General features: G+C 39.1%; 1 protein-coding gene across 7 annotated transcripts in view; it reads right to left on the bottom strand.

Moving 5' to 3' along the window:
* Positions 1 to 16,360, bottom strand: part of ARHGAP26 (Rho GTPase activating protein 26) — a 464,813-nt gene that overhangs the window by 324,689 nt on the left and 123,764 nt on the right. For all 7 annotated transcript variants that reach the window (XR_008375228.1, XM_053566649.1, XM_053566650.1 and 4 more), the window contains one exon: positions 10,231 to 10,341. Coding sequence is in view for 6 of the 7 variants with exons in the window: in XM_053566649.1 (XP_053422624.1) it covers positions 10,231 to 10,341 (111 nt within the window). In the remaining variant the exon portion in view is untranslated. The remainder of the gene's footprint in view (positions 1 to 10,230; positions 10,342 to 16,360) is intronic.

Here is a 16,360-nt window from a genome sequence, read left to right as displayed (position 1 = left end):
TTCTGTTGACCAATGCCAGTGGCAGCCGTTGCAGTTTTTGGTGCATCTTATCAATTTGCTTGAGCATATTTCTCAGATACGATGGTTTTACCAAGATTCAGAAACCTGCAGTGGATCAGACCGGCAGCAGACCAGTGACTATAACCTTTTTTTGGTGCAAGTCTGTCTTTGGGAAGTGTTGTGGAGATTCCCTCAGTCCCGACCCCTGAGCTGGTCATTGCCAGTTGTCATGTGAAATCCACTTTTCATCACAGATCACAATCGGACGGAGAAATGGTTCATAGTTGTTGCATAGATTAAGAGAAGACGACACTTGAAAATGACAATTGCTCTGATTTTCAGTCAGCTCATGAGGCACCCACTTACTGAGCTTTTTCACCTTTGCAATTTGCTTCAAATGCCAAACAACCATAGCATGGTCAACCTTGAGTTCTTCAGCAGCTTTTCATGTAGTTGTCAGAGGATCAGCTTCCATGATGGATCTCGTCACTGTCAACTTCTGACGGCAGCCACTATGCTCCTCATCTTCAAGGCTCTCTTCTCCTTTGCAGAGCTTCTTAAATCACCATTGCAATGCATATTCGTTAGCAGTTCCTGGGCCAAACGCATTGTTGATGTTGCAAGTTGTCTCTGCTGCTTCATGAACCATTTTGAACTCAAGAAAATCGCTCAGATTTGCCTTTTGCCTAACATAATTTCCATAGTCCAAAATAAATATAAATAAATGGCAAGTAGTAAGTCATTAGCAAAAAAACATCAAGTGAGAAATGCTCATTAAAATGATGTATAACATAACCACATTTATTTAAGAATGTATTCCAGGATCAAATGGCAAATTTCAACAACATAAAAACTACAATTACTTTTGCACAGAACTGATAAAAATAATGCTAATGGGCTTGGCGCCAGTAGCACAATGGTTACAGCACCAGCCACATGCACTGAGGCTGGCGGATTTGAACTCAGCCTGGGCCAGCTAAACAACAATGACAACTGCAACAAAAAAATAGCCAGGCATTGTAGCGGGCGCCTGTAGTCCCAGCTACTTGGGAAGCTGAGGCAAGAGAATCACTTAAGTCCAAGAGTTTGAGATTGCTGTGAGCTATGACACCACAGCACTCTACCTTAGGGTGACATAGTGAGACTCTGTCTCAAAAATAATAATAATAATAATAATGGCTAATTCCATGTGACAAAATTTGAATTTCTGCTCAGACCATGAGAAACAAGCCTTCAGGTAACCTTTGACTAAAAGGCTGGCTTTCACATTCTTGAGCCCCAAGCAGGACATATCAATCAATGAGCCTGCTTTTCCTGAAAGCTGCTCACATCTAACAAATCCTGCAGAAAGATGGGGATTTTTGACCGGAGACCTCGACTGAGACCACAGCTTGACAGGAAGTTGAGACTAAGGTTTCCAGCATTCATATAAAAAGGCTTAAGTAATTAAGGACTAAAGAAATTTGCTAAATGAGGTAGCTAGGAATGGAATCCCAAAAATATAGATCAGCATATTAAAAGATGTCGATATCAGATTCCAAAGCCAACTGGAATCTTGATGAAACTTCTAGCAAGTCTACATGCCTAAAAAGCACCCCACAAGTCCACAAATTAGAAACAAGCCACTGAATACTCTTTACTAAAAAGAGTAGTCTTTTTTCCTTCACTTTCTTATACTTTTATTTGTACTCATATTAAGAAAATTACCCTTTCTTAAATCCATGTAGATAAGAATCTTATTTGTGAAGAGGGAGGAGCAAGATGGCAGCTGAGTAACAGCTTCCTTGCAACTGGGCACAGTGAGACTGGAGAGAGAAAACTCCAGGCATCTCTGGCTGGTGGATTTGCCCAGAAACATCCCTTTGGGGACACAGGGAGTCAGCAAGAGACTCCTGGACCCCAAGAGGAGGACAAAAACAGTGGAGAGCTGGCAAGTGGTTGTGTGTGTTCGCTCAGTCTAATCCCAACAGCAGCTGCAAGTACAGCAGCAGTGAGATAGCAAACTGGAAAGGCCTTACCTGTGAGCTATTTTGTTTTTTTCTTTGGACTTAGCACTCAGTTGAACTACCTTGGGAGAACTTCGGCCTGAGTGCGGAGGACTTTAAGCATTGTCTAGGGCCCCAGATTGAGCCACTGAGCCAGACAGAACTAATAATGTTTGGCTGTGGGCAGCACGGAGCCATTGTGGGAGAACTGCCCTGGCAAGCTGTGCCCTCAGGGTCACAAAGCAAGGATCAGGTGGGAGACCTTGGGTGAGCAATCTAGTGACTGAGCAGCCTAAAGTCAGGGACTGAGATGCCTTGCAGCCTTGTCCCTCAGGGGCATAGGGTGAGACCAGTTTTGGCACACTGGGTAATTGGACCGCCACTTCAGAAGTGATCCTAGCAACAAGTGTTTTCCAAGGTTAACCTTAGCCAAGGTTATCAGTTTAAAGTGCCTTTTAAGGGGGCTGAGGAGAGATTTAGGCTCTCTACCCTGTGGGGTTTGAGAAATCAGCTGAGGCCTACAGTCTCCAGCTTATACAGCCGTATCAGCATTGTGATTAACATCTCACCCCAGAAGATCACCTGTTGCCCAGACAATATTCAGCAAGATATATATACTGCTTTGTTTTTGGTTTTTGGTTTTTGTTTTGTTTTTTTAATTTCAACATTTTCCTTCTAGATTTTTCTTTTTTTCTTTTCTTTTTTTGTGTTTTATTTTGTGTTTTTTTTTATTATTATTAAGTCATTTGTACATGAATACAGACCTCTTGTCTTTTCTTTCTTTTTTTTTTCTAATCTGTATGCCTTCTATTTCTGTTTGTTTAATTATTGCATGATTAGAACTTCTAGGCTGTCAAAACAAAAGTCAAATCATATTAGTAAAGTGAATTTTCAAGTTTATTATTGAATAAAAGAGTAAACACAAATTGTGATTCAAGCAACTTCAAAATTGAAATTAGTTAGAATCACAGAGGTAGACTGTTACAGATTGAATTATATTGCAAAAATGGGAGAGTTGTTTAAACTTTACAGTGATTGGTTATAAAATTGGGGATTTCCAGATAGCAGGCCATGGAATTGGATAGTAACAATTATTTTTACCATTTTTGGAGATGACTTAGTTTTATTTCTAATTATCAGAAGCACATATAAGAAATAGCCCAAGTTATGGTTAAGGTCTCTTTCTTGGTCTGTTGGGTAATTTTGAGACCTGGTCTTCATTTTATTTTACTTTGACGAGGCAAAAGTTGGACAGAAATAATAGTGAGAGTTGAAATCTTCACTTTGTTCATGACTTTAGAAACATTCACTTTTTTGCCATGAAGCCTAACATTAGCTGTTTGTTTTTGTTTTTTTTTTATTAAATCATAGCTGTGTACATTAATGCAATCATGGGGCACCATGCACTGGTTTTATATACAATTTGAAATATTTTCATCAAACTGGTTTTGTCTTTTCATTCTCCATTTTTCTAGTTTAAATATAATTTTCCATTGTTGCCTTCCTTAACTATTAGAACTTCATTTTTGCTAGTGTTTCTACCCCTATTATTTGTTTTTTTCCTCCCAATTTTATCCCATGAAGTTTTCTGTTTGCTTGTTTAGTTTGATTTATAGTATTTTTGTCTTTCCTCTCTACTTGGTTGAGATGGGGTACTGTGTCCAAACAGGCTAGCAAAGAGCTGCTTATTTCAAAGGAACCACCCAACCCAGCACCCCCAGAGGTTGGGGTTTTTTAAAGTTGGGTCAAAGTACCCTATTATACACCTATATTACTCCTGTCTCCCTCTTTCTGCGCCTCTCTTCTTTTTTGTCAATATTCCCTTTTACTCACCCCCTCTCCTTTCTCTCTTTTTTTTTTTTCTTTTTTCCCTTCATGCTCTTCAATCTTCTCATCCTTCTGGTCCTGTACCAAAGGGACTCATTGAAACCCTAGTCCAGAGGCACAGTAACTTAAACAGCAAGAGGAAGTAAAAGGAAAATTAGGGCAAGGAAACAGATAAAAGAAAATACTCATGAGAAACAATCAGCAGAAAAATGCTGGCAACATGAAAAACCAGTCCTGAGTAACACCCCCCTTCCCCAAGGGACCATGAGGTAGCTACTTCAGAGTACTGCACCTATAAAGAAATGTTAGAAATTACAGAAAGGGAATTTAGAATACATATGATGAAAACAATGATGGAAACAATCAAGGAAACTGCTGATAAAGTAGAAAATAACCAAAAGGAAATCCAAAAACAGAATCAAATAAGAGATGAACAATATGATGAATATAGAAAGGATATAGTAGAGCTAAAGGAACTGAAGCAGTCAATTAGGGAACTTAAAGATACAACAGAAAGTATCAACAACAAATTAGACCATGCAGAAGAAAGAATCTCGGAGGTAGAGGACAAAGCTCTTAAGATAACTCAGATAGTTAAAGAGGCAGAAAAGAAGAGAGAGAAAGCAGAATGTTCATAATTATGGAACTTTATAAAGCGTTCCAACATATGATTTATAGGAATACCAGAAGGGGAAGAAGAATGCCCCAGGGGAATGAAAGCCATACTAGAGAATATTATAAAAGAAAATTTCCCAAATATCACCAAAGATTCTGACACCCTCCTTTCAGATAGATATCAGACCCCAGGTTGCTTCAACCCTAATAGAGCTTCTCCAAGACATATTATGATGAACCTGTCCAAAGTCAAAACAAAAGAAAAGATTCTTCAAGCTGCCAGGAGTGAGCGCCAGTTGACCTACAGGGGCAAATCCATCAGGGTGACTGCAGACTTCTCTAATGAAACTTTCCAAGCAAGAAGACAACGGTCATCTACCTTTAATCTACTTAGAACAATTTCCAGCCCAGAATTCTACATCCTGCTAAGCTAAGCTTTAAAATTGACAGAGAAATCAAATCATTTACTGATATACAAACATTGAGGAAATTCACCACAATAAGACCAGCTCTACCAGAAATACTTCAACCTGTTCTACACACTAACCATCACAATGGATCAGCAGCAAAGTAAGAACTCAGACATTAAAGAACAGAACCTAACTTCCACAATGACGCAAAAGATAAAACTAAGCAATGGACCCTCACAAAATAAGATGAATAGAATACTACTACACTTATCAATTATCTCAATAAATGTTAATGGCTTGAATTCCCCACTGAAGAGGCATAGATTTGCTGACTGGATTAAAAAATACAAGCCATCCATTTGCTGTCTGCAGGAAACACACCTAGCTTCAAAAGATAAATTAAAACTCAGAGTTAAAGGTTGGAAGACAATTTTTCAGGCAAACGAAATTCAGAAAAAAAGGAATTGCCATCTTATTTTCAGATACATGTGGATTTAAAGCAACTAAAGTCAAAAAAGACAAAGATGGTCACTTTATGTTGGTCAAGGGAAAAATACAACAAGAAGACGTTTCAATTCTAAATATTTTTGCACCCAACTTAAATGCTCCCAGATTCTTGAAACAGACATTACTCAGTCTGAGCAATATGATATTCTATAAAACCATAATAACAGGGGACTTTAACACTACTCTTACAGCGCTGGACAGATCCTCTAAACAGAAATTAAACCAAGATATAAGGGACTTAAATGAGACCCTAGAACAACTGTGCTTGATAGACACATAGAATACTCCATCCCAAAGCTAAAGAATATACATTCTTCTCATCACCCCACAGAACATTCTCCAAAATTGATCATATCATAGGACACAAAACCAACCTCAATAGAATCAAAAGAATTGAAATTTTACCTTGTATCTTCTCAAGCCACAAGGCACCAAAGGTGGGACTCAACCCCAACAAAAACGTTCAACCCCATAGAAATTAAACAACATTCTGTTGAATGACAGTTGGGTGCAGGAAGAAATAAAAGAGGAAATCATTAACTTCCTTGAGCACAACAACAATGAAGATACAAGCTACCAAAACCTGTGGGATGCTGCAAAAGCAGTTCTGAGAGGAAAATTTATCACTTTAGATGCCTACATTCGAAAAACAGAAAGAGAGCATATCAACAAACTCACAAGTCATCTAATGGAATTGGAAAAAGAAAAGCAATCAAAGCCTAAACCCAGCAGAAGAAAAGAAATATCCAAAATTAAATCAAAGATCAATGAAATTGAAAACAAAAGAATCATTCAGAAAATTAATGAAACAAGGAGTTGGTTTCTTGGAAAAATAAATAAAATACATAAACTTTTGGCCAGACTAACTAGAAATAGAAAAGTAAAATCTCTAGTAACCTCAATCAGAAATGATAAAGGGGAAATAACAACTGATGCCACAGAGATACAAGAGATTATCTCTGAATACCTCCAGAAACTCTATGCCCAGAAATTTGACAATGTGAAGGAAATGGATCAATATTTGGAATCACACCCTCTCCCTAGACTTAACCAGGAAGAAACAGAGCTCCTGAACAGACCAATTTCAAGCACTGAGATTAAAGAAACAATAAAAAAGCTTCCAACAAAAAAATGCCCTGGTCTGGATGGCTTCACACCAGCATTCTATCAAACCTTCAAGGAAGAGCTTATTCCCATACTGCAGAAATTATTCCAAAAAATTGAGAAGGAAGGAATCTTCCCCAACACGTTCTACAAAGGAAACATCACCCTGATACCAAAACCAGGAAAAGACCCAACTAAAAAGGAGAATTTAATAAAAATAAATAAATAAATAAATAATCAGACCAATTTCACTCATGAATATAGATGCAAAAATTCTCAACAAAATCCTGGCCAATAGATTATAGCTTATCATCAAAAAAGTCATACATCATGATCAAATAGTTTTCATCCCAGGAATGCAAGGCTGGTTTAACATACACAAGTCCATAAACGTTATCCACCATATTAACAGAATCTAAAATAAAGACCATGTGATCCTCTCAATAGATGCAGAAAAAGCATTTGATAAAATCCAGCATCCTTTTCTAATTAGAACACTGAAGAGTATAGGCATAGGTGGCACATTTCTGAAACTGATTGAAGCTATCTATGACAAACCCACAGCTAATATTTTACTGAATGGAGTAAAACTGAAAGCTTTTCTTCTTAGAACTAGAACCAGACAAGGTTGTCCTCTGTCACCTTTACTATTCAACATAGTGCTGGAAGTTCTAGCCAATATAATTAGGCAAGACAAGGAAATAAAGGGAATCCAAATGGGAGCAGAGGGGGTCAAACTCTCCCTCTTTGCTGACAACATGATCTTATACTTAGAGAATCCCAAAGACTCAACCCCAAGACTCCTGGAAGTCATCAAAAAATACAGTAATGACTCAGGATATAAAATCAATGTCCACAAGTCAGTAGCATTTGTATACGCCAATAACAGTCAAGATGAGAGGCTAATTAAGTACACAACTACTTTCACCATAGTTTCAAAGAAAATGAAATACCTAGGAATACACCTCTATACCTTTATAGAGGTGAAGGACCTCAATAAAGATAATTATGAAATCCTCAGAAAGGAAATAGCAGAGGATATTAACAAATGGAAGAACATACCACACTCATGGCTGGGAAGATTCAACATTGTTAAAATGTCTATACTTCCCAAAGCAATCTACCTATTCATGCCATCCTTATTAAAATACCAACATTGTACTTTCAAGACTTGGAAAAAATGATTCTGCGTTTTGTATAGAACCAGAAAAAAATCTGTATAGCTAAGGCAGTTCTTAGTAATAAAAACAAAGCCAGGGCATCAGCATATCAGATTTTAGGCTGTACTACAAAGCCATCATGGTCAAGACAGCATGGTACTGTCTTGACATAGACATTTGGAACCAAATAGAAATAGAGACATAGACATTTGGAACCAAATATAAAACCAGGAAATGAAACTAACATCTTACAACCACCTAATCTTCAATAAACCAAAGAAGAACATACCTTGGAATGACTCCCTATTCAATAAATGGTGCTGGGAGAACAGGATATCCACATGTTAAAGACTGAAACTGGACCCATACCTCTCTCCACTCACAAAAATTGATTCAAGATGGATAAAGAACTTAAATTTAAGGCATAAAATGATAAAAATCCTCAACGAAAGCTTAGGAAAAACACTGGAAGATATCAGCCGGGGGAAAGACTTCATGAAGAAGACTGCTGTGGCAATTGCAACAACAACAAAAATAAACAAATGGGACTTCATGAAACTGAAAAGCTTCAGTACAGCTAAAGAGACAACAACCAAAGCAAATAGACAACCTACACAATGGGAAAGGATATTCACATATTTTGAATCAGACAAAAGCTCGATAAGTAGGATCTATAGAGAACTCAAATTAATCCACATAAAGCCAACAGAAGCATGAATCCTATGTACTCAATTTTGATATGAGGACAATTAATGACAATTAAGGTCATGGTGGGGAGAGCAGAGAGAGAAGAGAAGGAGGGAGAGGGGTGGGGCCTTGGTGTGTGCCACACCTTCTGGGGGCAAGACATGATTGCAAGAGGGACTTTACGTAACAAATGCAATCAGTGTAACCTGGCTTATTGTACCCTCAATGAATCCCCAACAATAAAAAAAAAAAAGCCAACAATCCCATATATCAATGGACAACAGACATGAATAGAACCTTCTCTAAAGAAGACAGACAAATGGCTAACATATGAAAAAATGTTCATCATCCTTAATTATTAGAGAAATGCAAATCAAAACCAACCTGAGATACCATCTAACCCCAGCAAGAATGGCCCACATCACAAAATCTCAAAACTACAGATGCTGGCATGGATGTGGAGAGCAGGGAACACTTTTACACTGCTGGTGAGACTGCAAACTAGTACAGCCTTTCTGGAAGGATGTATGGAGAACCCTCGAAGAACTCAAGCTAGAGCTCCCATTTGATCCTGCAATCCCACTACTGGGCATCCAGAAGGAAAAATATCCTTTTATCAGAATGACACTTGCACTAAACTGTTTATTGCAGCTCAATATATAATCGCCAAAATGTGGAAACAGCCTAAATGTCCACCAACCCAGGAATGGATTAACAAGCTGTAGTATATGTACACCATGGACTACTATTCAGCCATTTAAAAAAATGGAGAGTTTACAGCCTTCGTATTAGTGGAAGACATTATTCTTAGTAAAGCATCACAAGAATGGAGAAGCATGAATCCTATGTACTCAATTTGATATGAAGGCAATTAATGACAATTAAGGACACAGTGGGGGTGGGGGAAGGGGAGAGCAGAGAGAGAAAAAAGGAGGGAGGGGTGGGGGAAAGGAAGAACAGAGAGGGGGAAGGAGGGAGGGGTGGGGTCTTGGTGTATACCACACCTTTTGGGGGCAAGACACAATTGTAAGAGGGACTTTACCTAACAAATACAATCGGTGTAGCCTGGTTTCTTGCACCCTCAATGAATCCTCAACAATTTAAAAAAAAAAAATCTTATTTGTACAGAGACCCCAGGCTTGAGTCTAAATCAGAGGCTGCATTTTGGCTGCAAAATGCATGGTCTGCAAGAATTTTTACCTGAGGTCCATATGCTACTTTGGTGATTCCCTAAAGTATTTCTGCTGTGGATTCTCTACACTGGTGCCACACACAGCAGGGTGAAGCAGTACAACTCTGTGCTGGTGTGGCCTGAACCCAAAGCAGACCTTTTCTTTCCCATGCTGCAATCTCTTGTACCCACGGAGACACTGTGTCCAAGTCCCAATGCCATCATGGTGCTCAGTAGAATCTCAATGCTGCTCTGGTTATGACATACTCACAGTGAGAAGGCACTTTATACAGCACCTTTTAATACCTAAATAGGGTAAGGAGAGGCTTTGGACCTGGGGGACAAAAAGAGGAAAGTACTATGTATATTTTGCTATTTCCTTGGATTACTATTCCAACTGGAATATTTGAGGGAGGAAGGAAGGTGAGAGAGAGAAGTTAAGGCAGAATCACTATTTCCCGACAAGAAAAAAACTCCTCCCCTCTGCCCTCCCATTTTCCCTTCCTCCACCTGGAAACCATATAGCATAACACTGGGAGCTAGAGGAAGGAGCCGTTGCTCAGTGCTCTGTCTCCAGCACTGTGAGGTGTCCAGTGGCTGCTGGGAAGAATCCAGGGTAGCCAGATGACAGAGCAGAAGGCACAGAATCAGGGCTGTCAACAGCCTTCTCAACAACTTTGAGCACTCTGTAACGGACCAGGTAGGTGGAATAGAGGTAGGGACGAGAGTATGGGTACATCATTAAGCCCAAAACATCTACTTACAGGCTCCACAAACTCAAACATCTTTCTCTCTTGGACTTCCTGCACCTTGAAGACATATTCCAGGGATACTTCATAGAAATGCTGCCGGACCAGGTCCACTTGGCTGTCTGCCTACAAACAAGATGGAATTTAAGAGAAACATCAAGTCACTACCCCAGGAGAGCATTCAGTAAGCAGGCCGGAAAATAATCTCTGCAGATGATTTTCAAAAACAAATAGCATGACACAGAAAGAAGAACAATAACTATAGTAACCATTTCACTACGAATATCAAAACATACACTAGGTATTCACATTGTACACCTAAAATCCATATAATTTTTCAAAAGACAAAGACCCAAAAAGCCCTCAAAGAGAACTATAGGTTAAAAAAGGCAAAGAGATATCAGGAAATCAAACAACTAAACAGCAAAAAGTAGTCAGAGAATATCACAAGAATGGAAAAACAAGCATTGCATTCACTCAATACTAATACTCAATACCAAACTGAAACTAGTATATTAACAACTACCTGCTTATATGAAAGAAAAATTCAATTAAATTCAAGGGGAAAGGGGGAACCACACCTACGGTGCATCTCACAAGGGTACATGTGAAACTTAGTAAATGTAGAATACAAATGTCTTAACGCAATAACTAAGAAAATCCCATGAAGGCTATGTTAACCTGTTTGAGGAAAATATTTCAAATTGTATATAAAACCAGCACATTATACCCCATGATTGCATTAATGTGCACAGCTATGATTCAATTAAAAAAAAAAAAGAAAGAAAGAAAGAAAGGGGGGGAGGAGAAGAAGAGGGGTCAGCCAGTGTCCACCCACGGGGAACAATGCCCAGATATATGGCACATATCCTGAGTGAAGGAAACGCCTGCAACTCAGAATTTACCTTACAAATGCAAACAACATAACAAACAGGGTAATTGTGTGTACCCTCGTATTAATCTGAAATTTTAAAAAAGTAACAAGAGGATCTGAATAGACATGTCTCAAAAGAAGACATGTAAATGGACACAGGTATACAAAAAATGCTCAATATCAGGGAAATGCAAATCAAAACCACAATGAGGTATCATCTTAACCCTGTTAGAATGACTATTACAAAAAGTATAAAAATAACAAATGCCGGAAAAGATGTGGAGAAAAGAGAACTCTTACACAGTGTGAAGGAAATGTAAATTAGTGCAGCCATTAGGGAAAACAGTATGGAGAATGCTCGAAAAACTAAAAATAGAACTACCATATGATCCAGCAATCCTACTGCTGGGTATATATCCAAAACAAAGGAAATGAGAATATCAAAGGGCGACCTGTACCCATCTGTTTATTGCAGCACCATTCACAATAGCCAAGATATTAGGTATAAAATCAATGGACAAAAAGATAAAGAAAATGTAGTGTGTATATATATATATATATACACAATGAAATACTATTTGGTCATAAAAATGGAATGAAATCCTGTCACTTGTAGCAACATAGATGGAACTGGAGGTCATTATACTAAGTGAAATAAGCCAGGCACAGAAAGATAAATATCACATGTTCTCACTCATATGTGGGAGCTAAACTGTGCAAGTAGAGAATAGAATGACAGTTACCATAGGTTGGGAAGGGGGCAGCAGGCGGGTGAAGAGAGGTCAGTTAATAGGTACAAAAATACAGTTTTGGACAGAAGGAATAAGTTCCAGTGTTTGATAACACTGTAGGGTGACCACAGTTTAACAACAATATATTGACTATTTCAAAATAGCTAGAAGAGAAAATGCAAAATGTTTCTGACACAAAGAAATAATAAATGTTTGAGGTGATGGATATCCTAAATACACTGAGATTTTGATTATTATACATTATAGGCATGTATCCAAATATCACGTGTATTCCAATAATATGTACGATTATGTTATCAATTTTTTTAAAAAGTAAATGAGTGAGCCAAATGGACATGATGTTAGCCCAAATAGTTTCTGCCACAAGATTAAAACTAATCAGATCTTTGAAACAAACAGAAAAGAAATAATAATGATAACGGTTAGCTGAGCAATAGCTTTGTGCCAGGAACCACGCCTATAGCTACACCTACATTACCTTATTTAATCCTCAATAACTTCCTGTAAAGACGTTGTATTTATCTCTAACTTAATAGGAGGAAAATGAAGTCCACTAGCATTAAAGAACTTGACTAATATCACGCAGCTAGTACACGGCAGAGCTGGGATTTCAGTCCTGGTGAATCCGCCTCTCAGACCTTTGGATCATCCTTAAACCACCAGGCTCTACCACCTCCCAGGACCCTAGGGCACATTACTTTAAATAGGTTATCAGGGGAATCTCTCTCTTATCTCCCAATGTGTTTCCTTATCACTATGTAAAATTCTTATTTATTCCTTTCTTTTCTTGTGTATTGCCTACAGAATATAAGGTCCATGAGAACAAAGACCTTATTTAATTTTTCCACTTTTCTACCCCAGTGCCCAGAATGGCACCTGGTCTGTAGTAAGTGTTTAATAGATGCTTGTAAAATGAGTAAATTAATCTCTGTGTGGCCATCAGTCAGCACCAAAGGCATGTCCCTACAGTGACCCAACACCTAGAAGAAATCCATCTTCAAAGGAAAAAGAAAAAAAAGATCTTAGGTAAAATGATATGTTTCTCTTACAAATGCCTGCAAACTCTGGGTACAGAATTTATCACATCCTTAGACTCCCTGCAATAAAATCATAAGCCAGGATTCCATTCCACCTGGAAGACTACCCAAGACAGTTTCCTTGCCTATCACTTGAAAAGCTATAAATCTACTAGCTCGGCCAGACCCACCAACCTCTCTGTGCTTCTTGGAAAAAAGACATTCTTCTTGACTGTAAGTTCTCTAATGGTGGATCCTTCATTTCACTCTCCACAAAACACCCAGTGCCTTGGACAGACTTTCACAGAAGCATCCAATGAATATTTGTCAAACAAATTGTTTTTATGCAAGCTTTTTTTTGGCCATTGATTTTTAAAATCATCCACTAGATGGCAGTGTCATTCCATGTAAAGCCCTATGATTTCCACCTCCTGGGATTGAAAAATGGGCTTGAATTTAAAAGTATTCCATTCTGAGCCCCGAAATCAGGGAACAATTCTGTATAATCAAAGGTAGTAAATTTAATCAAAGATGTATCAGGTGTTTAATAATAATGTTCATAAAAGTTAATTTTTTAATAAATGTGAAGAAAATCTTTACTAAATAGCTGAAACACCGTGAGCAAATCGCTTGACCTCTGCAAGGAGCTCAGCCCCTTCAAATGCAATTCAAGGAGGTCCGACGGGATAATCTAAGGTCCCTCCTCTCTCCAATTCCATTTGTCTGACACAGGTGCTGAATAACAATGGCAGGCAGGCAACAGAGCCCCACCATCCCTCCTGAGACTAACAGGTAGAAGCCACCTGGGCTAAGGGAAAAGGGCCCCTTAGCCCAGTACCAGGGTTGACTAGCTCCTGGAAGGCAATTTAACATCTCCGAGCCTCAGTTCCCTCATGTGTAAAATAGACGGCCATTGTGAGGATTCAAGTAAAGTGCTTGACACTATGCCTAGGGCATAAATATGCATTCAGCATATGCCTGCTGCTATCACTGGTCTGCAGTGATCAGTGGCAAGAGCAGAGGTATAGTTACTGTTGCTGCTACCAGGTGTTATCCCGTTCAATTCAGTTCAAGTACAACTAAAAAGCAATGCTTAAGAATTGACCTAAACATCCCAGGACTTGCGAGAAAGACCTGCAGCCCAATCCTCATCCTCACAGGACTCAGAAATCTGAATCCCTCAAAGACAAGAACACAGAGAACTGAAACAAGATACATGAAAAAACCTCACTGAGATACATAACTGGCGAGGTCAAGAAGAGTGACACCCAGTTGGTAACCGGGAATGGCAGAACAATCCAGCACAGTGATGGTAATACTCCCTATTTGTATAATTACAGTTTGCCTTCTCATTCATGACACAGGCTGGACACATACTTTACGAATATTTTAGAAATAGGGAAAACAATGCTCAGAAAATCTAAGTAACTTGCCCCAGACAACACAGTAACTACATGGCAGAAGAGATCTTAAAGCAAAGTCCCCTCTTTGCCAGCCCACTGCTTGGTCTCAACACTGTGACACCTCAGAGGGAGATGGCATTAGGATGGCCCTAAAAAAACACTAGACTCATCCGAGACCAAGTCAGCAATATCTGGGACAGAGAAAATAGACCTAGAGGAGAATCATCCTCACTCTGGGGACTGCCATACAGGATCACTATGCTGTGGGCCTCCCACGATCAGCGGGTGCTAGAACAACCACACACCTGCTACCTGAATACCTGCACTAATGTACCTGGTCATCTAATCCATCATTTATAACTGCTTAGAAACTGCAGGACTGGGCATATCTAGCCACTGTGAGCTGTAGCCAAAAAGGTTTTCCTTAAATTGGGCACAGTGGCTCATACCTATAATCCTAGCACTCTGAGAGGCTGAGGCAGGTAGATTGCCTGAGCTCAGGAGTTCAACACCAGCCTGAGCCAGAGCCAGATTTCATCTCTGAAAAAATAGCCAGCATTGTGGCAGGCACTGGTAGTCCCAGCACTTGGGAGACTAAAGCAAGAGAATCCCTTAAGCCCAAGAGCTTGAGGTTGCTGTGAGCTGTAATGCCACAGCACTCTACCAAGGGTGACACAGTAAGACTCTGTCTCAAAAAATAAAATAAAATAAAAAAGACTTCTGGGCAGCAACTGTGGCTCAGCGGGTACGGCGCCGGCCTCATATACCAAGGATGGCGGGTTCAAACCCGGCCCCGGCCAAACTGCAACAATAAAAATAAAAAACAGCTGGGCATTGTGGCGGGTGCTTGTAGTCCCAGCTACTCAGGAGGCTGAGGCAAGAGAATCGCCTAGGCCCAGGAGTTGGAGGTTGCTGTGAGCTGTGTGATGCCACAGCACTCTACTGAGGGTGATAAAGTGAGACTCTGTCTCTACAAAAAATATATAGATAAATAAAAAGACAACTTTTAATTCCAAAAGATTGGAATTAAATATTCTAAACTTTTCTTAAAAAATAAATAAATAAAAAGACTTCCCTTAAATATAAATGTTTCCAAATCCTAAATGCCAACTGATGCTGTTAGAATGGTAACTAAGAAGTGAGGATATAAGGATAGATTTTAAATGGAGTTACATGGTCATCATGGACAATCCACATGTTTTGGGGTATCCTCTAACCCACATTGAGTTGGGTTAGCCTTTATATTGCTGGGGCTCAGAAATCAATACTCCAAATGAAGGCCTCAGAAGCAAAAATTTTTTCTCTGGCCTTCTCCTACCCTTAGGTCTTTAAGTCCTGTTCTGCCCCTGATACTAGTCATAGAAACTAGATTCACTTTTCCCCAAGGAGGGTCATAGAAAACAGAACCCCTTTTCCCAAAGCCAACCATAAAATGTGAAAATATTAGCCTAACTTTCCCTCTGCCTTTCTGTGTAAAATCTGGCCCATAAATCATTTGACCTACTTTGTTTGACCGTAGGTCTTAAGACTCCCCCCCCCCCACCTCTAGAGAGTCCTGTGTCATACTCAGAAGGAAGGAATACATGCGCAGAAAGGCCGAACAAGAATCTAGACAGGCCTAGCTGGGCTTCCCCACTCAGTCTATTAACATTAGATCACACCCTTTATATCCAATCATAGTTCTTCGCAGCTATCCATTCTTTGTTGAACTTAAACCTAAAAATAAACAGTTTCCCCTATATCTTGGGGGCCTTTACTCCTGTGTATACACATTAAATAAATTTGTATGCCTTTTCTCTACTTAATCTGCCTTTTCCAAGTTGGTTTTTCTGGCAAAGCTTCAGAGGAACTAGGGGAACTTTCACCTTGACCCTGACCATATATCCCTTGAAAATAAGTATTTATTTAGTTTTCTCAGTCACATTTGACAAGATTTGCCTAATAGTTCTGCTGTTGTAAGAATCACTTCCTCATGCTTTTGCTTCTTTTTCCCTACTCTGACACAAGATCTTCAAGAAAAAGTTAGTGTTTTCTACTTTATACAGTTCACACCAAGTAGTTAATTGCTATCTGTAGGCTATTCCAGAATGGATCTGCAAA

The sequence above is a fragment of the Nycticebus coucang genome, chromosome 17 (assembly GCF_027406575.1).
Source record: "Nycticebus coucang isolate mNycCou1 chromosome 17, mNycCou1.pri, whole genome shotgun sequence".
NCBI classification, from domain to species: domain Eukaryota; kingdom Metazoa; phylum Chordata; class Mammalia; order Primates; family Lorisidae; genus Nycticebus; species Nycticebus coucang.
The sequence above is the reverse complement of the archived record's forward strand: the minus strand, read 5'-3'. Positions and strand labels throughout refer to the sequence as shown.